Genomic DNA, 27,972 nt, shown 5'->3' with positions numbered 1-27,972 from the left:
AAAACACAATTGAATGCATTTTCCAAAGTTACCAGTGTCTGTTTTTTTGATAAAGTCATTCACAAAAAATTTTTCAAATTTAAAAAGCTGTTTTTTTGAAAATGTAATTGAGCTAGATAATTCAAATATCTGATTAATTTGTATGGACCAAAGTGCGCCTAGCCGGGAATTAAGTACGACACAATTAGATTTATCCTTTCCATTTCTATCCCAGCAGGCAGAGAAAACGATCGGACCCTCCAACCCGCCGCCCCCCTGCGCGCCCCAGCGACATCCACTGCATGGTGCACCCCTCTCAGCAGGTCCATCCCACACGTGGGGGCACCCCCGAAGCTGGCTCCCCAGTTCTCGGCCACTTCAACCCACGCGACATGCTCCGGAGCCGCAACCATTTGCCCACCGATAGCCCCGAACACCGGCGCCGCACCGGCCACGGTAGTCTTACCAACATCAGTCGGCATGAATCCCTGAAGAAGACTGAAAGTCCCCCCATCCGCCGCTCCACCTCTTCGGGCCAGTACACGGGATTTGTTGAAACCCACCACCATCACCATCATCGCCACCTTCACGGCGGCAAAACCCTGGACCCGGAGACCATCGCACAGGTCAGGGCGGGAAGAACGGCGAGCCCACCGCAGCTCCCTCCGCCGTCAAAGCCCTGCCCCGCACTCTAAAAACCTAGTCAGTCCCTGTCTTCTGCTACTGTGTCTGTGTGCTTACTACACGCAAGAGAGCAGCTTGACAGGCAGCACCATTAATTCACGTCAGAAACGTGAACTCCTTTGCTACCTTTGGCAGCGATAGACATAGTAGTACATGCAAACAGCGAAATATAGAAATTTAAAGATAGGTTGAACATTTTTTAAAAAGTGATATTTACTGATCAAGGAGACATGTTAAGCAAGACAACAACCCACTAAAACTATACATATAATTGATGAACATTTAAAAACTAAATTTGAAATTTATTTTTTGTTTTAGCCTCCGTTGTAGTCATAACATTGAAAACGGGCGCTTTTTTAAAAGGGCAGTTACCCTATTATGACATTTGCATGCTAATTGTTTAATATGATCATCAATCCAACTTCATCAAAAGAAAGTGGTTGTCAACACTTTATATGTTTAAATGTAATTATATCTGTGTTTAAATGTAGTTACATTGACATATCTGTGAAATGAACAATTGCCTTAAACGAAGAAAACTTTTTAGAAGACTTAGTTTTACTCCTATATGTGCCAGTGGTAGGCCAGTTCTGTTCTTCTACATGTTCATTTCAACCAAGTGATTTTGAGTACTACTTCATAATTAGTTTCCACCGTCCCTCAAACGACATTGTGTTTTTCTCCCGCAGGACATCGAAGAAACCATGAACACTGCTCTGAACGAGCTTCGGGAACTGGAGCGCCAGAGTTCGGCTAAGCATGCTCCTGACGTGGTTCTGGACACGTTGGAACAGAGGCAAGCCCCAGGCAGCGGTGGGGGTCCCACGCCGGCCACCTCCAGTGAGTCTCTCGGTCCCCCCATCCATGGCGTCAAGTTAAGGTCCGCCGCAAGCACGGAGCCTCCATTCCGTCGCAGCGCCGGCGACTGTGTGAGCACCTTCAAACCCGCAGTGGCCCCCCGCATGGGCGTACAACTCAAGCCGCCCGCTTTGAGACCCAAACCAATGGTCCTGCCCAAAACCAATCAGGTTTCACAGCTGCCTGCGACATCGCCTCAGGACCCTTTGGACAAATCCTGCACCATGTAAAGTTTGTGAACAGACGTGCCGGCTACCATCAAATTCTGCCATTCAAGTCTGCCATTGACGTGAAAACCATTTAAAACTGGGGTGGCTGGAAGCCATTTGAAATAAATTGGACGTCTATCACCATCAATGGCAGTGAATGAGTTAAGAATGAACTTGGACAGCAAATCACAAAGGCTTCCCATATTCCTGCCTGAAGAGTTGACGCTAGTTAGAGCAATAACAAGTGGGATCACTGCTGCATGTAAAGTTCATCCGTCAACCAAGAAACCAGGCAACCACAATCCCCTTTTTTTCTTCTAAATATTTCTATTGAAAGACATTGTGAATACAACCTTCCACACTAAAGCAATTACAAAGCTGCTGTGATGGCAGATGAAATGCTGCTCGACTTGACTGAACTTTCTTGAAGAATGACTCTTTGATGAGAAGTGCAACAGGTGTCCTCTGGTTTTTGGTGCACTCATTATATTTTCTTTCAGACAGTTAGAGAAAACCACTACTTTATGATGTATCACGCCTTGATATGTTGGCTCAAGTATACAGTACTTACAAGCTGGAAGAGATATTGGCATTCAATAGTTCCGGGAACTTCAAAATTAAGTTTATATGCATAGGTTAGATTACTGGGTATTTTAGCTTCAGTCTGAAGTTTCACCAGAGCCCAACGATATCCCTGATTTTGGGGAGTAGCATTCTACGGTAGGCTATATATGAAATGCAGTATGCACACAAAATTATGTGGAATTTAAAGGTGTCTTGACATCATAGATAATAACTTTAGGCATGGATGTCGACCCTCTGAAAAATCTATGTACTCTTGTTCATAATTATGGATGAGTGCCACACACACAAAATCTTCACCTCCTTTTCAAGAACACTTCCTGCGCGATGGTGTATGTATGTGATTGTCTTGTATGTTCGATATTTAAATCTCCGTCAAGATTTGGGGGAAATACTCAATTTGTGGGCAGCACTATAGCAATTGGTCTACAAATGATTCAGTAGTGAACTCACAGTGACAACTTACAGTGGCCCGCCACAAGGTGTGTGTTTGTATTCATTAAAAGCTAGTTTGACTAACTTTCATTATTTTTGTAATCTTTATTTTTTGGTTTTGAGTAGAATTGACAGACTAGAATGCAAAAGATGTAGAATATATAAGAAAACAATCTGGGGGGGGGGGGGGGGGTGCTTTTGTCACAATGTAATGACAATGTGAATTTGTGAAAGTGCCTTTAAAGAAGTTTCTGAAAATTCATGTATTCATTCAGTGGCCACACAAAGACGTGTGTTAACGGCATGCCCGAGGGTTCAAAAAGAAAATGATTCCAATTGAGCGGCTCAGTAACTCATCATTGATGTAAACATAGTAAAGTCATGTAATAGCATAACACTCGTGCTTAATGGCTTAAAAAGCTCAAAAGGTTTCTTCCTAATAAATGAAATTGTCAACCCGAGGCTGCTTTTGTGGTATAAAACTTGCTGTTTGATTCATTCAATATCTACTTGCACGATCTGAAATAGTTAGAGACCGAGCTACTATTCAGGGGACAAGTTGATAAATACTTTATGCTTTGCCATGTGCAATGCATGGCAGCTTGACTGGATTTGGAAAGTCCCCATGATTGCTCCAGGATTTTGACTTGAAGGTCATCTGGGGAAAGCAAAGTAGCTAAGTTGCAAAACAAAACCATGAAACTTAATTGTTTTCTTTCGGCTTGCTTTACCTCAGCTATCGCAACCTTCCTCTGCCAAGTGTATACGCTCTGCTGCAGCTGCTTGTGGTTGTCCTTGACGTGCATATATTGCGTCACATCGGGTGCCTGGTAGGTGGACATCTGGCGGTGCAGCTGTTTGTTCTGGGTCTCGGCCTTTGAACGCACCTGCATATAGAAATGGGCCGGGCAGATACAGAGCATTGACAATTGAAAAAGATTTCATTCTGAGAGTTGTCTTCACAACAATCCTGTGTAAAATGGGACCTCTTGAATACGGTCAATGAAAGCATTTGTGGTGATGTCAGTTATGTTATTGAAATTTCTGCCTATGCACCCGTTTAAAGGTTTTGAGATTGTTCACCATTCAGTAGTACTTTATCACAAAAGGTTTGACCAATGTTGTCCTTGAATTTCTGTGAAGAAGTATTTGGCCTTCAATTTCACATTTTGTTCATCATATCCATCACTTATCAGCCCCGTTACTCTAAAGGAGCACAAGTTACGCAGATTGCGTTGATTTTGCTGACCTTGGGCTATTATTTCGAAAAGAAAATCTCCAACCTCTTCAACACGTAATAGGCCGCCTTCAATATTCTCGAGCATCGCCTTTGTTTTAGTGATGTCCCTGCCCAGCTGTGTGGACTCTACTGTCACGCGTTGAAGCTTCTCCTGTCAAGAACAATCGCACAAAGTCACGTTTAGCAACAGGTAGGTGAAAAATTAACTTTTTCCAACACAAATGTGTGCACTGCCTTTTGAGATCTTAGGGTGCACTGAGCTTGCAAATGTTTGACTCTCAGTTCTTCGAGGTCGACTGCGGGCTCACTGCAGTCCAAGAAAATCTCCTGGAGGCAAAAATTTTCTCATTTAAATTGCGGGATGTGGGTCCGAATGTTCCACTATCGGCTGCATTGTAAAGATGTCCACATTTCCTGTGCTCACCTCCAGTCCTGTTTTTGCCTGTTCTTTTTTCTCCTGTAGCCGCAGCTGGAGCTTCTCCTCCCGTGCCTTCAAGCCTTGGATCTTTAGTTTCAGTTTATCACACTGGGTGGCCTGCTTCATGTTGCACAGTACACAAATGGGAAGGAGGTGGTGCATACACTATAGTAGATATACACTATAATGTCAAAAGTATTCATTCACAGTCCACAGCTCACTTATGATTTTAAGTGATATCGAATTCATTATCCATATGGTTTAATATAATTATTATCCACCCACTTCAACTTTTCTGAGAAGGCTTTTCACATGGATTAGATGTATTTGTGAGGTCAAGCACTTTTTTTGGATGACAAGGCCCGAATCACCTTTTTTTCGGTTCTAATTTATCTCAAAAGGTGTTATATTGGTTTGAAATCAAGACTTTGTAAAGACCAGTAAGGATGATCTACACCAGTGGTATTAAATGAATGGCCTGATGGCAGCCCGCCAGGGGGTCGAATCTGCCCCGCGAGGTTGCCCTGTCCAACAGGCGCATTGTAGCTCATTCATACTCCACATTAAAAACATTCACATGATTTTCTTTTGGCATTGGCGCTCTGAACCCATAGCTTTGTGATTAAGTAGTACGGCACTTGACTCACTTTTATGTCTGCAGATGCATTAGTTCAGTCACCCTCTCCCAGTCAAAATGGATTGGACATCTAGAGTTAACAAGGAAGTGTCCCCCAAAATGCTCCAAAAGGAACAGAAAGTAACCTGGAAATGCCCCGAAGTTAACAGGAAGAAGCCCGGAAATGCCTGAAAAATCAACAAGATCCCAAATTTACAGGAAAACCCCAGTAAGAATCTTAAAATACAATGAGGTAAAACAAAATGAACTCATTCCCTGCCACAATAATAGATGTCCAATTCACTCATTTAAACTGGAAGGACTTGCTGTGAATGCTCATCTTCCAGTGCCATTGACTGTGCTTCATGTCCAATCCATTTTGTCAAAAAGGGGCGAATGAACATCAACCAGGATTGGACGTTGAGCGCTGTCAATCGCAGCCCGTGAGTTAATTTATTTGGCCGAAAATAAACTAAAAATAAACTAGTCTGGCCTACTTGAGATCGAATTGCCATAATGTGCCATAATAATGCCTTGAACCAAAATCAGTTTGACACCCCTGATCTTCATCTTTCTCATTCATAATCAACTTACTTTTACACTAGTATTAACTATAGACACTATTCCCACAAAGGTTGGATGCGTGGATTTATCCAATTGAACAATTCCATGCTTCCGAAACTGTGGGAACTTTGTTTTGATAGCCCATTTTTTTCCAACATGGTTGTGCACCAGTGCTCAAGGCAAAGGTCCACAATGACATTTTGTGTGTGTGTGTGTGTGGTTTAATTAACCTGGCATGCAATATCTTAACCTGCCAGAACACATTTGGTATGAATGAGAGCAGAAACAAAAGCAAAAACGTGAGTGCATATCCTCACAAAACAATGAAAGAATAGTCAAACAATTCATATAGATAGATTCCTAATTTTCAATATGTAGAACTAAAACCTATAGATGTGGAAAATGGATATACAGTGGCATGAAAAAGTATCTGAACCTTTTGGAATTTCTCACATTTTTGCATAAAATCACCATCAAATGTGATCTGATCTGTGTCAAAATAACATGAAAAAAGTACATTAACTAAAACCACCCAAACATTTATAGGTTTTCATATTTTAATGAGGATAGGATGGAAACAATAACAAAAGGGGGTGGGGGGAACAAGTAAGTGAACCATCACATTTAATATTTTGCGCCCCCCCCCCCCCCCCCTTTTTTTTTTTGGGCTGCAATAACTTCAACCAGACGCTCCCTGTAGCTGCAGATCAGTCTGGCACATCGATCAGGACTAATCTTAGCCTAGTCTTCTCTACAAAACTGCTGCAGATCAGTCAGATTCCTGGGATCTCCGGCACAAACCCCTATCTCTAGGTCATGCCACAGCATCTTAATAGGGTTAAAGTCTGGACTTTGACTTGGCCACTCCAGAACGTGTATTTTGTTGTTCTGAAACCATTCGGAAGTTGATTTATGTCTGTGTTTTGGATCATTATCTTGTTGCAGCATCCATCCTCTTTTTAGCTTCAACTGTCTGACAGACGGCCTTAGGTTTTCCTGCAAAACATCCTGATAACTTTTTTAATTCATCCATTAATGATTGCAATTTGTCCAGGCCCTGAGGCAGCAAAACAGCCCGATATCATGATGCTCCCTCTACCATGCTTCACGGAGGGGATGAGGTGTTGATGCTGGTGAGCTGTTCCATTTTTCCTCCACACATGACGTTATTTGTTACTCCCAAACAATTCAACTTTGGCTCCATCAGTCCACAGATTATTTTGCTACAACTTCTGTGGAGTGTCCAAGTGCCTTTTTGCGAACATTAAACAAGCGACAATGTTTTTTAGACAGCAGTGGCTTTCTCCGTTGAGTCCTTCCATGATAACTATTCTTGCCCGTAGATTTACTTATGGTTTATGTGTGCACAGAGATATTGTACTGTGCCAGTGATTTCTGTAAGTCTTTAGCAGACACTCTAGGGTTCTTTTTTAGTATTCTGCGCTGAACACTTGGCGTCATCTCTGGTGGACGGCCACTCCTTGGGAGAGAAGCAACAGTGCCAAACTCTCTCCATTTGTAGACAACTTCTCTGACTCTCGATTGATGAACATCCAGACATTTAGAGATGGTTTTGTATCCTTTCCAAGCTTTATACAAATCAACAATCCTTGATCGCAAGTCTTCAGACAGCTCTTTTGACCGAGCCGTGATGCACATCAGACAATGCTTCTCATCAAGACAATTTTTACTAGGTTTAAGTTTTATAGTGGGCAGGGCAGCTTTAAACCACTCATCAGTGATTGGGCACACACCTTACTTAAAGAGCAATTGAAACCAATTTTTACCAAACAATTTAAGTCTCCTTAGGCAGAGTGTTCACTTACTTGTTTTTCCCCCCTTCTGTCATTGTTTGCATGCTATCCTCATTAAAATACAAAAACCCATAAATGTTTGGGTGGTTTTAGTTAAAGCAGACACTGTTTATACATCTGTGTGATTTTGACAAAGATCAGCTCACATTTGATGATTTTATGCAGAAACGTGAGAAATTCCAAAAGGTTCAGATACTTTCTCATACCACTGTACTGTATATTTACTGTGTATATACACAGATCTTTTTTGTAAATAACCCCCCCCCCCATTCAACCCCCACTGTATAGTGTTGTAGTATGACTATATTAAAAAAATGTTATTCATAATCTGATCAAATAGAGACTTTTAATTAAAATTACCCTTATGTCCTTATTTGATCAGTTTATGAATGAAATGTAAACATATAGGCAAGACTTTCTACTGAGCTATAAGGCAGTGTGGGTTGAATAATTTTGAACACAACTGTGTATATATTAGGGATATAATATGATATCTTTACCTTACTTCGCATATACTGGAGCACCTTTTGTAGTTCCTTAATTTCTGAGATCTTTATTGCTTTTAGTGATCTACAATCAAAGTTGTTCTTCTCCTTGCGAATGTCTGCTCGCTGCAGATCAAGTTCTTTGAGAGAGACCTGTAAGAGCATTGCAAGGATGAAAGCAGAAGTGGTCATTGGCTTTTATTTCAATTTCACTTTGTAAGAACTACTTTGTAGTTTTCCAGAATTTTCTCAGACTCTTCCTTGTCTTTCTGCTGGTCTCTTATCATCTCTGCTGTTTCCCTTTGTGCTACGCATAGTTTCTGTCTCAAGGTCAGCTGCAGAACGCCGGCACTCAAGCTGTCCTGATTTGTCTGGTTCCCACTTTGACCCTGACAAAACAATAAGAACATTAAGGAATGTGGTACGAGGAACGTACTAGGTATTTAATGATTTGAAGGCATATACATAAAAATTGCCAATCAAAATGTGAAGAAAGAGATAACTGAAGTAACATTAATTGTTTGCACATGCTTACACTGTGCTCCAGATGGGATTTTCCAGCTACTTGCAGACCCACAGGCTGGGTCAAGGGGTCCTGTTGTTCCATGCGTCTTATAAAACTTTCAAACAATTCATTCTCTGCCAAAAGTGCTGCATTGGAACTTCTAGTGGACAGGTGACCAAAAATATCAACAACTTGACCCCTTGCAAAGGTGACAAGTACTCACACTGGCTGTATAAATAAAAGAGTGTTTATTTAACTAAAAATAGATGTGTATACACCATTTTGTTGTTGTTGTTGTTCTATCAATACAGACTGTTTCATCATTTATGTGAATTCATTCATCTCTACTCACATCAACATTGATGTTCACTTCAAAGGTTGCTCGACAATATGTTACAATACATTTAACTCTTTGGGTGTCATTTGGATGATACATGTGCATTTGTGTGGACCTTCTTGGCATCCTTCAGCTGAGAATTTAAATTATTTTGACACTACTAGTAATAGTACGTAGGGCTGTCAAACGATTAAAATTTTTAATCGAGTTAATCACAGCTTAAAAATTAATTGTAATTAATCGCAATTCAAACCATCTCTAAAATATGCCATATTTTTCTGTAAATTATTGTTGGAATGGAAAGATAAGACACAAGACGGACATAAATATTGAACATACTGTACATAAGTACTGTATTTGTTTATTATAACAATAAATCCACAAGATGGCATTAATATTATTAACATTCTTTCTGTTAAAGGGATCCACAGATTGAAAGACTTGTAGTTCTTAAAAGATAAATTTGAGTACAAGTTGTAGTAATTTTATAATAAACCCCTCTTAATGTTTTCGTTTTAATAAAATTTGTAAAATTTTCAATCAAAAAATGAACTAATAGCTCATCATTGTTGACGTCACCGAGCAGTGACGTCACATCGGGCTCCCTGCCTTCCTTTCACAGTGTCTTTAACTACGTAAGATAGTGATTGAAATACACCACAAGGTGTCAATGGCGAGTTTTAAATTAATTGGAGATCAAGCCAAGGCAAAGTCTGAGTAAGTTTTATGTGTATTTTGCATAGCTATTTTGATTGAGAATGCCAGTTCTCTATGCATTGAGCGCTTTTCTTTTTGTGAATAATATTTTTTTGAGAGATAGGAATATTATTTTTTTTGTGCTTTCACTAAATGATACTATAGCGACTTAACTGTTCCGCCCAAATGCATGATGGGAAGTTGGGCAACCATGACTGTCAGCAGTGGCTGCAAATGGTATACAGTATGTTCTGCATTGTGTTCAATTACGTGTGCAAAGAAAAAGATCGTCTCCTGTGAGAGATAGGAATATTATTTTTGTTGTGCTTTCACTAAAAGATACTGTAGCGACTGAACTGCTCCGCCCAAATGCATGATGGGAAGTTGGGCAAACATGATTTGCAGAACAGTGGTCGCAAATGTTATACAGTATGTTCTGCGTTGTGTTCAATCAAGCGTGCTAAGAAAAAGTTCGCCCCTGTCATTCTTCCTCACGTCATTCGCCACAATACTTACGAATATAATTGTTGTGAAAGAGTTGCCAAAGCTCAAGCCAATAACAGGTGCGGTCCAATGAACGCCTGTGTCCACTCGCATTTCTCTGCCTTTTCGCTCTCAAAGTGCTAAAACGGCGTCATTGTAAACTGTTTGAGGCAACGCATGAACGGGTCATTCTGTGCATGCGTTAATTGCGTCAAATATTTTAACATGATTAATTAAAAAAAATTGATTACCGCCCGTTAACGCGATAAATTTGAAAGCACCAATTATTAGTACTTATTCATTCAATGTCAATAGCAGCCAATTGGTAATAATATACAAATACTTGTTTAATATAGGGTGACCATATTTTGATTTCCAAAAAAGAGGACACTCAGCCTGGCCTTAAGATACTTGAATTTTACTCGAAGTTCACTCAAGATGCCTATATCACTTTAATATATTTAAAGTGTGTCCCCTCACTCTGGATGGATAAAATGCATTTTGAGGGGGAAATATGTATATATATATGTATATATATATGTATATATATATATATATATATATATATATATATATATGTATATATATATATGTATATATATATATGTATATATATATATGTATATATATATGCAGACCCATTGAAATGTTGTCCAGTCAATACACATACACACAGTAGGCTATGTGTCAACTAAACATTTTTATAAATTACTATAGCGACAATTGTCCTTGACAAATTGTTATTCCCATTCAATTGATATTCTCATTCAATGTTCTAGACTGCACACAAACAATAACCGAAAAAAACTGACAAACTATTCAACCAGCATGTTTCCAAACGTTGCAGTTCAAAACTACGTTTCCCATAATGCCTAGCGTGGTTTAGCTTACTGATAGTTAGCTGAGGCAAAAATCAAACTTTGCTATAAAAGTTTACAATCATCGGCAGCGTAACGATGCGACACCAAACGGGATTTTACAGTTAAAGCTCCGACAGAAGTCAGTTGCCATTATATACGTATTTATCGTAAAAAACTTAACAACAGGGCAGGCGTTGTGGCCAAAACGTCCACCCAGTAGATGGCGGTAATGCCTCATGATAGGGGTATACTGCCAACAAAAACAAGAAGAACTACTCCTTCCCTCCCTTCTAGTAGGAGCCATGTCAACTGCTGCCACCCAGCGGCCAGAGGGATTCTCTTCAAATTGGTCCCGTGAAAAATCATAAAAACCGGACATTTTTATGAATTCATAAAACCCACCCGGACGACGAGGATACTACGTGAAAGTAGGACTTGTCCGGGCAAAAGAGGACGTTTGGTCACCCAAGTTTAATAGCTTTTTGCATTTAAAGAGCAACTGCAGCTTGCATTGGCTCGCCTAATCAGCAACGCAAAAGCAAACAAAAAAAATCCCTTTATTATTATTATTTCCAGCAGTTCCCCCCCTTTTTTCAGAAGAAATGAATGTTTTAGGCTAGCATAAAAATCCACAAGTATTTTTAGCCAAGGTGAGTTAACATTAGCTATGTTCATATTTCTAAAGTCCCAAATAAAGTACACATTCGTCTATTATCAAATTTAAGGAGATCAAATCAAATTGTATTTACTGTAGATGTTGGATACGGGAATGGACGGCATCTTGACGGTTTTTTGTTTCCATTGTGCTGCAATGAAGTTCTGTGTTTGTTGCCAAGGTGCAGTGTGCTGGTTTCTATGGACCGTGTTGCTTTAAGAGTAGGGCTGTGTTTGTTAAAGTCACTTGTTTCCACATCAACTCGTAGAAAATGCACATCTGACTAGTTTAATTAAATGTCTGTATTCATTCATTTATACATATGTATATATAAAGTACACAAAAATAAGTACAGAAGTACATGGTTCCTATGGGGCTCCGTTTGCAAAGCAGCACATGCTCAAAATTACGACATTTTCTCACATTTAGCACCACACAATGTTTAAAACGTGGTGTGAAATTTTTAGAGTCAGTTTTTTTTTTTTTTTTTTTTTTTTTTTTTTTGCACATTTACAACATTATTTAGCAACTTAACTATTTATTTTTAAATTAGAAGTTTTGGACCCGATTGTTTAAATCCGGAACTAAATATTTAATTTAAATCTTAAATTTATATCGTATATCCTAAATGCGAAATCTGGAAACGGTTGGAACTAAATATTTAGCTTAATATGCAAATTAACATGACCGGAGACCGGAAGTAACAAAATAAAAGCTGGTGGAGCGGCTCAGACTGTCTGTTTACGTTGCTTGAAAATGAATAAAACCTACTCAACGGTGGCAGTCTGCTCTTGGACATGAGTCATTGTGATTATAACAATATATAGGTAAAATACCAATTTAGGAGAAACTATTTAAAGAGTATTTTGTGCGCGCCAGCTTTTATTTTGTTACTTCCGGTATCCAGTCATGTGAATTTGCATACGAAGCTAAATATTTAGTTCCGACCGTTTCCTGATTTAACATTTAGGGTATAGGATATAAGTTTAAGATTTAAATTAAATATTTAGTTCTGGATTCAAACAATCAGGTCCAAAAGTTGCTAAATAAAGTGCAAAAAAACAAAGTGACTAAAAATTTCACACCATTTTAAACACTGTGTGGCGCTAAATGTGAGAAAATGTTGTAATTTTGAGTATGTGCTGCTTTACAAAGTGCGCCCCATAGGTTCCATCTCATTAACGTTCCGAATCCGCATGCGCATCGAATTACAGAAATGAGACCACGCCCCTTGAGGGAGGCACACCAGTGTTTCACTTTCATTTCTCTAGAAAAAAGGCTCTAAGGCTTGGAATACCACAACGCCGTCGCAGTACTCGACGACCCCGCGCCAACATGTCAGTTAAAGTGTCGAATTTAATCATTCAGATCCTGTGTGAAGAGCAAGGCAGTTTGGCCTTTAAGAAGCTGCTAGAAAAACTAGAGCAGAAGTTTACTGTGGCGGAATCAGTCCTTCAAAATGTCCTGGTGGACGAAGACAGAATAGCTCTTCAAAAAGGCGTCCTGGCCCTCCAGCCGGGTGAAGTACTGAGCCAAGATACCGTGGTTGTGGCCAAAACTTCTTTACGGATCTGCCAGAAGAAACCTGGCGAGTGTACACAGTGTGACAGTTTGCACCTGTGTAAGTTTTATGTGCTGGGTACCTGCGTTTTTGGGTGAGTCATCTTCCGTGCTTTGATCATTTTTCTTTTCATTTTTTCTTTCTATTCATATGCTTAAAATACAATCGAGTAGTTTGTCCTGATGTAAAATAATAAATAAATTGATAGTCGTATTTGAAATGTAGTTTAAAAAATATTCTAAATGTGATATTCTTTTTCAAATTATCAATTGTATTTAAATATATAAAAAAAAGATTTAGATAACTCATGTTTTCTTTTTCTTTTTTTTTTTTATTTGTCTGCATCTGACAATGATAGACTTCCAATTCATTTGAACTGGGAGGAGTGGCATAAGGCTGCTCATGTCTTAGTGCCACTGTTGCTGGCCCAAGACCAGGGGTCGGGAACCTTTTTGACCGAGAGAGCCAAAACACCCAACATATTTAAAAATGATTCTATTGGAACCATTTTTGTGAGTACCTGTTTTTGTGTCTATATGGATTAGGGCTGTCCCAAACGGCTAATTACCTCCCGATTATTCAGCAATTTTTACGATTAGTCGACTAATACATTTTTTTTTTTTTTTTTACTATTTTAATAACGAAATTTTTGTTGAAGCTTATTAATTCACAAAAAACATTTTGGAACACCTAAATTCTTTATTAACGTATAAATAAATAACATAAATATCAATAATAAAGCACAAACAATGAGGTCAAATGCTGCTGGCATTAACTAGTGCAAAAAATGTAAACGGAACCACTGTGACTTCACCTCTTTAACAGGAGTCAAAACAATTCTTACTCTTTTTGTGGTATGTCATTGTCTATATTGTTCTAAATGTTCAAATGAATTGCAGTGTCCCGGACAACCATTTTCAGAATACAATATACGCCTAGATATCTCATGCATATAGAACTACATGCGAAATGACAGACTCGGTAGCGTTGGTAAACAGCCGCCATTCTATAGCAGTAAACTTCTCAGAAAGGCTCTGTTGTAGTAAACCTTACGAGCGAACCTAAGCAACTTTTTTTTCTAAAATACTCCTAAATCGGCAAAATCTTGACTTGAGTCTATCTTTAAAGGATGAAACAGTTTAAAAAATTTCACATGTCGAAAGTAGACAGAATAAAACTAAGGCAAAAATGGGAGCAATTTTATCAACGCTACCGGTTGATTCACACCATTAAATGACCTCCAAACATCGCAAAAGTTACTGTTTTTGGGTTTGTTTGTTTTTTTAAATGAAAAAAAAAACATGAAAGGTATCACCAGTTACTTTGCCAAGTAACTTTTTTACTATTGTGTGTGTATTTCAGTAGTCAGTCACTACACTAGCCAAAGAGCTAAGAGGCATTTTAACAGTCGAAAATGTTTACATTTTAAGTGTTTATTTCATTTTTTAAAAGCAAAATAAAGGCAGTTAAAAAAAAAAAAAAAAAAAAAAAAAAAGCAAAACACAAACCGAAAACCGTGGGGTCGGTCGCCAACGGGCTCACACTCACAAGGGATTCACACAATTACAGGGTTCTAGATCACAGAGATGATATGTGTACACTCTACCCCTTTCAATCACTTAGCTTATAGACTCCCCCATCCCATCCCCCTGTTTCTCTGGTCAACAGGCCCCCCACATGGTGTCAACCAGAAATTCAGCTGACGATATAGCACCAACATATTAGTAGTTATTGTAGACGTTCAATGTATTTCTTGTTGTAGTTTGTGTTTTTCTTTTTTCTCTTGTGTTTCTTTTCTTCTGTTCCCCCATAACCCCTTCCTGTTCGCTGCTTTGTCATAATAAACGAGGTATGTTGAATGATCACAATGGGAGTATGTCAGACTCTCAATGTGAAACATTAAAACTGTTCAGACCATCCGCGCACTTAGACTTCCATTCTCCGTGTCAAACAGCTGAACAGGATAGGTTAAAAAAGAAAGAAAGGTTCAAGATCAATGTGAGAATGTGCCATTAGCTCATCACAGCTCGTTCATGTCAAGCGAGCAGTGTTGTTAATCTTACTTTAAAAATGTAATTAATTACAGTTACAAATTACTTCTCCGAAAAAGTAATTGAGTTAACTCCGTTACCTGAATGTAAGAGTAATTTGTTACTTGTTAGTTGTTAAAATTGCTGCTGGTTTTGCATTAGTTCCCTTCTGTCTACTTTCGATATGTGAAAGTTTTAAAACTGTTTCATCATTTTAAGATAGATTCAAGTAAAGATTTTGCCGATTTAGGAGTATTTTAGATAAAAATTTTAGAGCTGTCAAAATGATCGCGTTAACGGGTGGTAATTAATTTTTAAAAAATTAATCACGTTAAAATATTTGACGCAATAAACGCACATGCCCTGCTCAAACAGATTAAAATGACAGCAGTGTCATGTCTATTTGTTACTTGTGTTTTTTTGTGTTTTGTCGCCCTGTGATGGCGCATGGGTGCGACTGATTTTATGGGTTTCAGCACAATGAGCATTGTGGAGTTACTGACATCAACAATGGCGAGCTACTAGTTTATTGTTTGATTGAAAATTTTACAAATTTTATTAAAACGAAAACATTAAGAGGGGTTTTAATATAACATTTATATAACTTCTATGTACAGTATATATCCGTCTTGTGTCTTATCTTTCCATTCCAACAAAAATTTTCAGAAAAATATGACATATTTTATAGATGGTTTGAATTGTGATTAATTACGATTAATTCATTTTTAAGCTGTGATTAACTCGATTAAAAATTTTAATCGTTTGACAGCCCTAAAAAATTTACCTAGGTTCGGTAGGAAGGTTCTCTACAACAGAGCCTTCCAGAGAAGTCTACTGTTTTAAGATGGCGGCTGTTTACGAATGGCGTCGAGTCTATCATTTTGCATCTAGTTCTCTATAAATGTGCTAACGCCGCCGTGTCTGTCATTTCGCATCTAGTTCTAAATACATTTGATATCTACCGTATCATCATGTGGGCGTAATTTGTAGGCGATCTGCTACAGTCAGGTATTATTGGAGCCACCTAGCATCGCATTTGCAACGGCGTCACAACTCCCTTACCACCTCCCCACTCCCACTCTGCTCTCCCGTCTCCGTGAGTCCGTGTCTCTCAGACTTTTCTCGCGTCATTCAACCAACGTAGTAATGCATAGTAACGCACGCCTTTACATACTCAGTAACTGTGTTGCCAAGATGTGAAAAGTAATTAATTAGATTGCTCACTAGTGAAAAAATTAAGCCGTTGGTAACGCCCGGTATACTCAGATTCAGAATATTTATTGTCATTGTTACAATGCACAACGAAACTTTGTTTGGAGCATCCATACAGCTAAGTTGATAAAGTGCAGAACCCATGTAATAAATACCCTTAAGTTCCAAATGTAAACATTGACACAGTATTGGCCATAAGTACAACAAAGATTCAACAGAAGCATAAAGTCATGTCAGTGCTAAAGTGCAGAGCAAAATATACCTGATGATAACAGTTATAAATCAGTGCAAAAACCAGATCAATTAATAAGGTATACTGGTCATCAACCAATGGGGAAGGGTCACGGAGGAGGAAGTTGTGAGTAATGACATACTGCAACAATGCAAACCAGTATTGTTGTTGGTGGATGTGGATTATTGTCTGTAAGAGGAGGGCAGAGAGGGGAGAGGGACAGAGTTCAGTAGCCTCATAGCCTGTGGATACAGATTGTTGGCCAGTCTTGATGTTCTGGCCTGTGCCACATTTAAGATAACAGATTGGCCGAGAGCCAGATGCACTCCTCAAAAGAGCCAGATATGGCTCGCGAGACATAGGTTCCTGACCCCTGCCTTAGACATTAGTTTTTACTGGGAGAAACTGACAGCAAACGATGGCCGCCAACCCTCACGGTCAAAATGGATTGGACGGCTAGTGCCGTCAAGGGCAGGCAATGAGTCAACATAAATCAATGTATTATAATCAATCAACTAAAAAGCTGAAGGAAATTTTTGACTGCTTGATTTAAAAATCTTTTCAGAAGTCTGTACTGTTGCATGCGTCATACTGGGTGGGACCTGCTTTGAATATTTTTCCTGACTCAAATCATTATACTTCCTCATAAAGATCAACAACACACTAGGTCACCTCATTTCTGAGCCAGTCATTGTGCTGGAATTTTTTCCATGCTTATGTCTTATCTTTTTTTCTCGCTCATCAGTTATGGATTCACAAGTATTAACATGAACCTACAGAAAAGGATAAATGTAGGTAACATTGCTCTACACTGCAGACGGCAGTAAACAACATCAAGTCACCCAAACAGTTTTAGAATAAGCTTGCAATCAATGTTGTTTATCAGTTTTGCTTCAAACACTTCGTCTGTTAAGGCCAACCCCCACCCCCTTTGATAAGGGAGAATTTACAGAGGCTCTTGATTTCTTAACACTCACTTGAAAGTACTGAAATGACTGTGAATATGGAAACACATCAGCAGACAGCAGGTATGAAAAGCTATATGTAATATCATCATTTAAACGTGTCACAGGTTCAAATCTTTATGTTCGGAAAAAAGGTGCCGGTTTGGCAGAATAAAGCATTAAGCAGACATGGAAGAAACTAAAGAGAAGGCTGAGGGCCAAATACAGCCCATCTGTTTTTTCTTAATCCAGCAGGCCTAAATTTTCCAAATTATATTAAAAACAATAATAGTAATAATAATGTTTTGAAGCAAGAAACCTAAGAGCTGTAGTCCAAAAGTTATTCAACGTAACTTATAAAAGGGATATATTAAACATTTCAGAAAGTCAATTAAAGTATTCATTGAAAATTGCCTTTGAGCAGATATATGGACTATATGCACAGACTTTGTAATAACATGTTTATTGATAATGCCTTTTGGAAGCGAACAGGTAGTTAAGACCCTTTATATTTGTACAGTGGCATACAGGCAGAAGTGTTGAACTCAGTCGGAGTCGCTGCTGCTGCTGCTAGAGGAGGAGGACTGTAGGGACAGACACCCAGAAATTATTTCGTCAATTCATCAGTACTACGATCAAACTGTCAACAAAAATTTCAAAATTGTATATACAGTGGTACCTCTACATACGAAGTTAATTCGTTCCAGGACCTTGTTTGTAAGTCGAAATGGTAGTATGTCGATCAGGATTTTCCCATAGGAATACATTATAATGCCATTAATTCGTTCCATAGCCCAAAAACCTACACTAAACCCTTAATAAATACTGCTGGTACTATAACAAATGGCAATCACACATAGCAAAACAAAGTATAAATACAAATCCGTATAATTAGATAATAACGATAATAAAAATAATTCCTGTAATAATGTAGTGAATCGGGTTCTAATGTGGCGGAAGTTTTTTGCTGTAGCACCGCGCGGCTGACGTGACAGAGAGAGGGAGCGGTGGAGGTTGAGAGTTTCACTTTCAATGTTTTCTTGAGAACACAGTCAACTTTTGTGTTGGATAAGTTCAGAAATAAATGATAAAAACCTGACGAAGCTGGCGATTTCTTTGGTGATGTTACCACTATAGTAATTGTCACCTTAACTTATAATGACTGGCGAACGGTGGTCGGAGGAGGACTGTGGCATATTGTTGAGCCAGTTCACGGGTGCGCACCCAACTCTCATAATTTTCTATAATTTGCATCATCATTTCAATGGTAAGCGTCACCTTTTTCCTTGTTTCACCACCTGTACCAATCTTTTGAAACCTGTGTTGATTTCTCTTAGAGGAAAATCCGCCGTGCGTTCGTCTGCGGTGCTGTCATGTTGTCGTATTACGAGCATGTCGTCGGATGTAGAAACAAATAGCGAGTCAAGTTTTAAGCGTATGTCGAAAAGATCGTGTGTCAAAGCAATCGTATGTCGATTTACCACTGTATATTAAGACAAAAAAGGCCAACACAACCACTTCTTCCTTTTTACTCTTTGGAGTTCTTTAACTCATGTAATGGAATGTTGGATTACATAAAAGTCAAAGGTTTATGAAAGATGTGGACATTTTCCTGTGGGTCTACGTGAAAAAAACGTGTTCTAAAATTTGGCAGGAGCTCTGTGAGTTGATTTTGAGTATATTTTCTACCCCAAAAGGTCCAATGCTACCACATCTTTACTAATACCTTCCCATACCAGTACCCTAGCTCTACCTTGCTGGCATCAGAGTCAAATTGAAGCTCTTTGTATGTTACTGATCCAATTCTGGATAAAATGATGGTATTGTCAAAATTTGCCATGTGTCTATCAATTGTGCACACAGTGTAACTTGACACGGGTTGTTGGGGTGATGTCAGCCTTACCTTGTAGTAACCATGTTTATACATCTTGTGCACCTTCTTCAGCTTCTTTCCCTTCTTCAACTTCTTGTGGGCTTTATGTGCTATCAGTCCCACGGCCAAGCCTGCTAGCCCTCCGCCAATCCCCCTGTTCAAGGGATACAATGGGTTGACCCCCCCATGGTAGTGATGGCCCTTGTAGTGGTAGCCTTTTGGGGCACACTGGTACACACCGGGTTGGACGACTCCTGCTGGGGCTACTGGATATCCTGTGGGTGCTACTGGATATCCTGTGGGTGTTACTGGGTAGGGATGTGGTCCAGGAACTCCTGTGTAAGATGTCACAACTGGGGGTGCCTTGGGTAACATGGCAGGGTTGACACCTGGTGGATACTGGACTGGCAGGTATTGTTGACGTGGGGGCTGGGGATAGACACCCGTGTTAGGGGGTAACGGGGGGTATGCGGGGTTGTAGCCAGGAGGATAGGCTGGGTTTGATGAACCTGATGTAAACACACACACACAATATTCACTCTTACCCAATATTTTGTAACCACCTAAAACAGCCCAATATTAGAATCATGTGTATGTACTAGATACCTTGATTTGGCCACATAGTTACACGTCCAGTTATTGTAAATTCTGGGAAAACATGGGAAAAAATCATTCATTGGAAAATCTTTTTGTTGTTGTTGTTGTTAAATTGGCAATAATGAAAAAAAAAGATCATAGTACACTTGTTTACACTTGTTGTGTTTATATAAAATACCTGGTACAAAGATTCTTTTGGGTAAATTATGACAGCAAGAATAACATTTAATTTGTTAACTTATTTACTTAATTAACTGAAGAGCTGATATCTTGCCATTTTATGTTGTTTTCTCTTTACAAAAAACTAAGTTTTTATCTAAAATAGATTAGACACAACCAAAGCAGCAAGAAAAAGTTAAAAAAAAAAAAAAAAAAAAACAGTAAATGACTGAAATCATTTATATATATATAAAGCCAAAATTTTTTAAACAACAGTGAAATATGACAAAAAGTTAGTTTTACAAAAATAGCAATTAGGTGGTAAAATCACAAATTATAAAATGTTTTGATCTGTAAACTTCCACTATTACTATAAAACTACACTAAGCAATATTTTTATGACAAACACAGTAAAACAGTTCTTCATGTTAAATATCACCAGCAATATGAATAGCATATATTCCTATTAACTATAGTGTGTAAGTATTTAAAAATAAATACATTTTAAAAAGTGATCTCAAAGCTCACCTGTGCTTGTTTGGTCAGTGAGGAGAACCTGTTTGTCTACCGTGTTCAAACGCAGCAACAAAAATGCCAGAAGGCCACGCCTTTCTTTAAAGTCACACACACATACTTGGCGTCACGTTTCCACGTAATAGAAAGCTTGAAATGTTACCTAATTTTTTCCCCTTGTACATTCACAACAATTGTTCATATTGAAAGGAAGGCGAACACAAGTACATGTCAATATAGTGCGATAGGCCAGAGCCAGAGTTTGAGAACGATACAGAACGTAACCTGTAAACCAGGGATATGCAACAAGCCGCAAATCCTGTTTATTTATCGATGGTGCCTTTGACCATTTAGCCTACAGGATTTTACTGTAGCCGTGTAGCGTCAGAACAGCTGGCACACTCCAATATCTCTGTGCACACATCAACTATATGTAACTCCACTGAGAAGCCACTGCTGTCTAAAAAAACAAAACATTGTTGCTCATTTAATGTTCGCAAAAAGGCACTTGGACACTCCACGGAAGTTTTGGCAAAATATTTTGTGGATTGATGAAACTAAAGTTGAATTGATTGGGAGTAACACACAACGTCATGTGTGGAGGAAAAATGGGACAGATAACCAACGTCAACACCTCATCCCCACCATGTAGCATGGCGGAGGGAGCATCATGATTTGGGGCTGTTTTGCTGCCTCAGGACTTGGACAAATTGCAATAATTAATGGAAGAATGAATTCAAAAAATGTATCAGGATGTTTTGCAGGAAAACCTGAGGCTGTCTGTCAGACAGTTGAAGCTAAAAAGAGGATGGATGCTGCAACAAGTCAATGATCCAAAACACAGAAGTAAATCAACTTCAGAATGGTTTCAGAACAACAAAATACATGGTCTGGAGTGGCCCAGACTTGAACCCCATTGAGATGCTGTGGCATGACCTAGAGACGGATTCAGGCCAGACATCCCAGGAATTTGACTGATCTGCAGCAGTTTTATAAAGAATAGGCCAAGATTTGTCCTGATCGATGTGCCAGACTGGTCTGCAGCTATAGGAAGCATCTAGTTAAAAGTTATTGCTTCCAAAGGGGGGGGGGGGGGGGGGGGACAAAATATTAAATGTGATGGTTTACTTACTTATTTTTCCCCCTTCTATCATTGTTGGCATGCTGTCCTCATTCAAATATGAAAACCTATAAATGGTTGGGTGGTTTTAGTTTGAGATGTTTTTTCATCTGCGTGATTTTGACAAAGATCAGATATTATTTTGTGCAGAAATATGAGAAATTCCAAAAGGTTCGGATACTTTTGTATAACACCTTACACGAAATGAAAGTACTTACTCCTTGAGAATTTGTGTTACAGGCTAATGATAAAACTGCTTTCTGACAAAGCACTTTAAAAATTTTTTTTTTTTTTTTTTTTTTTTTTTAATTTTTAGAATCAAGTGCAAACAGCCACACTCATTTGCTCATCCACACAATACGGAGCTGTTGAAGAGATTTGATCTCATACACCTTTCAGAGAAACAGTTGTTCCAACTGTTACTACAGAATGACCCCTACCTTCTTCCTGATGTAAGTAGTGCTACTGTTAACTCAGTGATTCCCATTGATGGTGATATCCATTGTGACTGGGAGGATTGGCAGTGAATATTTGTAGACAACCCTCCCAGTTGAAATCGATTGGACGTCTGTCACAGTCAATGGCACTGAAACATGATCTTTCTGTGCCAGCACGCTCAGTTGAAACGGATCTGCACTTTCTTCTAGATATGCTCACACTACAATCTAGGCGACGGAGCAAGCGGTTTGTGCGAGTTCAGCTCCAGGTGCCACAAGCTTCACGTCTGCAAGCCCTATTTGACCACAGGAAAATGTAAACAGGACAACTCGTCGTGTTCCAGAATCCACAATATTGATGGCATGTCACACAAGAGTTTTGAAAGACTCAGTCTAGGGATGATCATGAGACTTGCAAAAATATACAAAAATAAATGCATCATCACGGATCGAAGGCCTGCTGCTGCTGCGGGTATTTAAAGGAAATCATCAAAACAGTCACTTGCCTGTCCCCTTTGTGTCAAATATGTATTATATGGTTTTCCTAATATTTTCAGATGCAAGAAATTCCGCTGGCTTAAAGGGTGCAGCTAAACCAGTGAGTGATTCTGATAAGTTGGAGATATGCCTCTTCTCCCTGACAACATCCTGTGCCTATAAAGGTAAATGGCACAACGGTCGCCAGTTCAGATTTTATGTATTAAATAAAGTTGCACCGATATCAGTATCGGCAGGGGGCGCCGATCCGGCCCGAATTGGTGGTATCGGTATCGACGAGTACCAAAATTTAGGGCGCCGATACCATGTCCAGGCATCATTTGAAGCAAATATACCGTCCTCCCCACGTGAGCTAATTTCCCAAATCATTACATCTGTATGTCTTTGTCTCTAAATTACCACACGAAATTTACACCTTCGTCTTCAATATTACGGATGTACACTACAACGCATATCCGCGATGTTAGGCCGCTCATTTAACATGGTATTCACAAACGATTAGCATGCATAAGCTAACCCTTGCTGTTGTAGCGCCGATGGGATCAGAAAGCTTAAGACCGTGGGAGACTCAGCAAACTCATGGTTTCATGATGAACAATGAGTGGCAAATTAAGAGCGCCGTACTTCAAACTCGTCCTGTTTATGAAAGTCGATTGTAATATGCTGGTGTTGTGCAGTAATGAGCAGAAGTGACTTCTGTTGCCAGAAAACACTCAAGCGGCGCAGCGCGCACACTAGATATCATCAAACTGCAATCTGGATGTCCTATGTTAGATCCCATGCCAAGTCTCGCGCGCGCACACACTAGATATCATCAAATAGCAACCTAGATGAATTACATTTGATCCCATGCCATCAGCTGCGTGAGTCCAGAGCGACGCGTAGTCCATAGACTACATTGATTAAATAGAAACCGCCATGACTGAATGGAAGTTAAGCAGGCCAAATCAACCCATACCAGTGACTATAGATAATGCTGCAAATACTGTTAATTCAGTACATGTTACAGATGGACTCGGACCACAAATAGGATGTTTAAATATAGCTGCTAAGAAAGCTGCAGCAATCAACAGTGTGACCCACTTTACAAACAGTAAAAATTGTTCTCAGCACTTATATACAAATTTTTTTTTTTCAGATCAGTAAGAAGTAAGCACATAAATATTATGCACTAAAATGCTTGTTTATATGATGGCACTGTTATTTTTGCTTGTTAGCAAAAAAAAATATATATATATAATAATAATAATAATAATAATAATAACAGTTGTATTTTCTGTTTCAGAGCATTAAAAGTATTGAATTGTATTGAAAATCGTACCGAACAGTGACTTAACTGTATCGTTGCATCCGTTATACGCATATATACATATATATATATCTATATATATGGGGTTTTTTTTGTTTTTTTTTCAAACAGAGTGGTATCGGAATGGTATCGGTATCGGCCGATACTGCACAGCCAGGTATCTGTATCGGTATCGGGCCCAAAAAATGGTATCGGTGCAACACTAGTTTTAAATGTAATATTTTTTAGAATTATGCTGCCTGCACAACTAACTGCCATCTGTTGTTTTTTTTACATCACGTTTTTGCCATCCCTGCAGAAAAATGTGTGCGTGTCCACTGGCAACTACCTTATAGGTGGCAGGTTTTGGAAAGTTCTGGTTCCTGGAAAGACTTGAATGGCATGGAGGCCATTGAGAAGGCCTATTGTAACCCAGGAAAAGAGTCAAACAAGGAAGACCAGGAATTAAGTACAGGGTTTCTTGCAAGATTGAAGAATTCTTACACCGTAGGGTTTGTAAAGCATCTTCTTGACGTTCACCTGTGTTGTGATACCCTAACAATGAAATAGAAAATTAAGTCAGTGTCAAATCCACTTTTGATGAGATTTTTGAATGCTTTGCCCATTAAAGGTGTGGCAAAGAAGATGTAGAAGTTATCATGTGACTTATCACAAAGAATTTACAGGAGAATCCTTGGAATAATCATTCCAGATGTCATAATATGGAAAACTGTTTCCATACAGCTCTTACACGGCATTACATTTGCTTGCGCTAGTGAAATATGTCATGTTTTCTTTCAGTAGGCCTCAAACTGCCGGTATACAAACGGTGGACTTCATAGGGATGACTTGTAACGGGTCTCCTGTACGCCGCCTGTCCACAGCCTCTTCTGTCACCAAGCCACCTCACTTTATTCTGACAACACAGTGGCTCTGGTACTGGAAGGATGATGATTGCAAATGGCATGAGTATGGTCAGGTCAGCTGCAGGTCTTGGTTAGGCCAAAGTTTGTTACGAAGTGGGTCCTTCACAGTTGTATCGTATGTGTCTCTTCAGGACTTCCTTAACACTCTCAATTCTGAAGAGTTGGAGAAAACGTACATGGCAGACCAAAAGGCACAAACATCTTTCTCTGCTGGCACACAACAGTATGTGATTCATTTCAGTCCAGCAGGAACTCGGCCGATGTATCAGCAAAATATCAAATATCTTACCTGGCGGGAGGTCCGAAGGAGGCCTCGCTTTGTGTCCTCTTCTGATGTGAAAGCCTTGCTAAAGAAGTAAGTAAAGTTTGTTAATATATTCATTTTATATGGGGCTGAAATGACTTTTTTTTTTTTTTTTTGTAAACCCATAAATGGTATTTCTGGACAAAATTGCTGAAGAGCATTTAATGTAGGCATTCCTGAGATCTTCTGTAGAAAACGGCATATTTCAGTGATTTACGGTATTGGCCCGAATATAAGATGGTGTTTTTTTGCATTGAAATAAGACTGAAAAAGTGGGGGTCGTCTTATATTTGCGGTCGAGACGTTATACCCATTCACAACGCTAGATGGCGCCAGATATCATTGAAGCGATGTTCTGTCATGACAGATCTCCGCTACTCTCAAGTTTAACCAGTTGACATTATTTTATTGCAATGTTTTTTTCCTTATTCAGATTTGTTTCAAGACTACAGTTACAGTTAGACTTCACTTTGATGGTTAATGCAGTTATTGCAATTTTGTTGTTTTATCACAATAGATTGGTTTATTTACATTTCAAAAACCAGAAGCCATTCATTTACGGATGTGATTGCACTTTAGTTTACGTATTTAAATGTTCAGATATTAAGATTTGAATGAGGCAAAATAACATGATTTTTCTCTCAAATATGTTGTTATAATCATTTATTTCACATGTACTGTAATTACTTGATGGTTTACAGCAACACCTGGAAAATAAAATGGTTTTGTCATTTATTTTAAAATACCAATAACATTTCATTCATTTAGCCACATTTGGGCTAGCTTTACCATATTTAGATCGGTAGGAGCTGTCCCATTACCTAATATCCAGTTTTAGCTATGTGTAGAGCATGGAAAAATATACAACCATGTAATCGCATTCTAATAAAAAAAATCACGATGCTGGACTTACCACTCACTCTCCCGTTCGTGAAGTGTCGAGCTGTCAATTGGCATCATGACGCCATCTGCTGTGTCAAGTAAATCGCCGTCATCTGACGCCTCAGGTTCAAACATGTAGGGATTAATTGTAGTTCATCTTTCCTGGGAGCCTTTGCCATCGGTAGCGTCACGAAAGAGCGATCCTGAATGGTTACCTTTGGTGGAAATATCACTGACATCGTTGTTGCTGCTATGTTAGCTGTGGGTAGTCTTCTGTTGCCTACGTCACACTTCCGGGTTTGCGAAGGGACCATTAACGGAGTGCAAAAAAAATAAAAAAACGCAAATTATCCTTACAATTACGTGTTGATAATGTCATGGTTGTTTTGAGGAACTTGTCCCAAGTTTATATTCATAAAATTACACCAAAATCCGGAAAGGTCTTCAGTTCCTCTTTAAGCATGTATCACGATAAATTGAGCAGATTTACCTCGATAACGATAAATGACGATAAATTCACCCAAGCAGACTGTTATATAATTTGAAAATCTGAATCAATGCATGAAATACAGATTAACCGTTTCTTGTTGATTTATTTACCAGCTTTCAATTTAATATATTTAACAATTGTACATGTAGTCTAAACATTAAGTATACAAAAATTTTTTGTAAACAATAAGAATTCAAGTATGAACATTTAAAACAGTTTGTATGACTTGAACAATGTACATTGTCAAAATCAATATGCCTCTGCAAACATGTCATTGTAACACAAATTACTTGAAATAAATTACTTACAGCTTGAACAGTACACTTCAAAAAGACAACTTATTGTTAATGGCTGCTGTGACATAATTACTCAACACAAGTGTTTACTGCAAGGTTTCAGGTTTTTTCTTCCCAGTGTATTTTTTAATACATACACACACACATTAAAGCTGCATTGCTCTAATGACACGGAATTAAGCACATACAGGAAAAATAGCTGGGGGCATTAAAGTTATAATTTTCACTGTTAGATTGTACTTTATGCTGAATGCTTTACCATCACAAAAGCTATCAGAGAAATCACACACAGACAAGAGATACACAATAACGTGATAAACTAATGCTGCATTCCAGAGAAGTGGGAAGTCGGATTTATCCCACTCGGATGGTACCAGTTCCGACCTCAAAGCGTTCCAAGCAAATGTAAACAACAAAGATGGCTGATCGCGACGAGGTGTTTTTTATTTTGGCCTTCCAAAGACATTTTGACCTCCAGCGAACCTGCCTTCCTATAAGCGATCAAATAGTAGAGGAAAAACGACGGCTGCGTTATAGCCCACACTGTAAACTGCCTTTTTTTAGTTGCATCCTTTGCTGATCGTCAATATAAAAACATAGCACAACAAAGATAATTCACTGTATGAGAAAAAAATACATGGCGTCTCAAATAAACTTGATTTACTTCTTTATTGTGTTATCATTCAATACGTTTTCATGAGCGCTATTTTGTCCATTGACGTCAGATTGAAACAACTTGTAAGTCGGGGTAGTTATTTTTTCTCCGACTTCACGACTTGGACCTCCCAGTTCGAGTGGCTTTCCAATGATATTTTCCTACTCTGAGGTCGGAAAAATCCGACATCCCACTTTTCTGGAACGCGGCATAATTGCTAGATGCAGTCCGAGACCAATCCACTCATTAAATTCAGCTGTTTCGACAAGTTTAGAGCCGCTATCCGACTCCATCACGTTCATTTGTAGCGTTAACCGCTAGCGTTAGCCACTAGCGTTAGCCTGTGGCTTGGCTACCAGTAGAAAGCATTGAAAGCATCCTCTTTGGAAATCGGGAGGACAGCGGGTGAAAGCCCGTCTGGGTGCCGCCAAGAGTTTATTTAATGTCGGGTGAAAGTTTGGCGAACCTCCCTTAAGCAACACTCCCATCTCGTTTGCTTGTAGCGTTAGCCGCTAGCGTTAGCCTACCGGACTCG

The 27,972-nt window shown here is 39.0% G+C and overlaps 4 protein-coding genes across 13 annotated transcripts in view; 2 read left to right on the top strand and 2 right to left on the bottom strand.

Annotated features, from left to right (window-relative positions):
* srgap1a (SLIT-ROBO Rho GTPase activating protein 1a) overlaps positions 1-3,226 on the top strand; it is an 84,692-nt gene extending 81,466 nt beyond the window's left edge. For 3 of the 6 annotated variants that reach the window (XM_057837126.1, XM_057837128.1, XM_057837131.1), the window contains 2 exons: positions 215-605; positions 1,353-3,226. In XM_057837126.1, coding sequence (XP_057693109.1) covers positions 215-605; positions 1,353-1,751 — 790 coding nt within the window. In that variant the 3' untranslated portion in view covers positions 1,752-3,226. Of the gene's footprint in view, positions 1-214; positions 682-1,352 lie in introns of all 6 variants that reach the window. The other 3 variants (XM_057837129.1, XM_057837127.1, XM_057837130.1) reach the window with 2 other exon arrangements.
* Positions 2,947-11,567, bottom strand: cfap263 (cilia and flagella associated protein 263). The gene is made up of 9 exons (XM_057837135.1): positions 11,515-11,567; positions 8,420-8,549; positions 8,112-8,273; positions 7,900-8,037; positions 4,412-4,525; positions 4,222-4,314; positions 4,031-4,138; positions 3,479-3,634; positions 2,947-3,405 (listed from the first exon to the last, which is right to left on the bottom strand). Exons 1-9 carry the CDS (start codon positions 11,565-11,567, stop codon positions 3,319-3,321), a joined length of 1,041 nt encoding a protein of 346 aa, XP_057693118.1. The 3' UTR covers positions 2,947-3,318.
* Positions 11,568-12,649: 1,082 nt separating this feature from the next.
* Positions 12,650-27,972, top strand: part of parp12a (poly (ADP-ribose) polymerase family, member 12a) — a 17,016-nt gene continuing 1,693 nt past the window's right edge. The window contains exons 1-8 of one of the 3 annotated variants that reach the window (XM_057835603.1): positions 12,948-13,075; positions 13,340-13,493; positions 21,978-22,113; positions 22,309-22,570; positions 22,656-22,760; positions 24,204-24,396; positions 24,686-24,863; positions 24,942-25,165. In XM_057835603.1, the coding sequence (XP_057691586.1) occupies positions 13,471-13,493; positions 21,978-22,113; positions 22,309-22,570; positions 22,656-22,760; positions 24,204-24,396; positions 24,686-24,863; positions 24,942-25,165 (1,121 nt within the window). In that variant the 5' untranslated portion in view covers positions 12,948-13,075; positions 13,340-13,470. Of the gene's footprint in view, positions 13,076-13,339; positions 13,494-21,977; positions 22,114-22,308; positions 22,571-22,655; positions 22,761-24,203; positions 24,397-24,685; positions 24,864-24,941; positions 25,166-27,972 lie in introns of all 3 variants that reach the window. The other 2 variants (XM_057835602.1, XM_057835600.1) reach the window with 2 other exon arrangements.
* On the bottom strand, positions 14,657-20,916 carry LOC130915647 (proline-rich protein 13-like). Of its 3 annotated transcripts, none has more exons than XM_057835608.1 (3): positions 19,879-20,070; positions 19,303-19,781; positions 14,657-17,983 (listed from the first exon to the last, which is right to left on the bottom strand). In XM_057835608.1, exons 1-3 carry the CDS (start codon positions 19,943-19,945, stop codon positions 17,945-17,947), a joined length of 585 nt encoding a protein of 194 aa, XP_057691591.1. In that variant the 5' UTR covers positions 19,946-20,070; the 3' UTR covers positions 14,657-17,944. The 3 variants fall into 3 exon arrangements, with proteins under 3 accessions (XP_057691591.1, XP_057691590.1, XP_057691589.1); XM_057835607.1 differs by lacking the exon at positions 14,657-17,983 and adding an exon at positions 20,557-20,916 and having other exon boundaries at positions 18,001-19,781; positions 19,879-19,920; XM_057835606.1 differs by lacking the exon at positions 14,657-17,983 and having other exon boundaries at positions 18,001-19,781; positions 19,879-20,172.

Source organism: Corythoichthys intestinalis, chromosome 5, assembly GCF_030265065.1.
Source record: "Corythoichthys intestinalis isolate RoL2023-P3 chromosome 5, ASM3026506v1, whole genome shotgun sequence".
Lineage (NCBI taxonomy): Eukaryota > Metazoa > Chordata > Actinopteri > Syngnathiformes > Syngnathidae > Corythoichthys > Corythoichthys intestinalis.
Note: the sequence above shows the minus strand (reverse complement) of the source record. Positions and strands in the feature narration are given on the sequence as shown.

Coding starts and splice junctions, on each gene's coding strand:
- cfap263 (XM_057837135.1), bottom strand. CDS start 11,567: ATGGAAACAAAAAACCGTCAAGATGCCGTCCATTCCCGTATCCAACAT. Junction 8,550..11,514: donor TCCCGTATCCAACATCTACA/GTAAATACAATT, acceptor CCTGTCCACTAG/AAGTTCCAATGCAGCACTTT. Junction 3,635..4,030: donor GCCTATTACGTGTTGAAGAG/GTTGGAGATTTT, acceptor TTCTATATGCAG/GTGCGTTCAAAGGCCGAGAC.
- LOC130915647 (XM_057835606.1), bottom strand. CDS start 19,945: ATGATTTTTTCCCATGTTTTCCCAGAATTTACAATAACTGGACGTGTA. Junction 19,782..19,878: donor AACTATGTGGCCAAATCAAG/GTATCTAGTACA, acceptor TGTTTACATCAG/GTTCATCAAACCCAGCCTAT.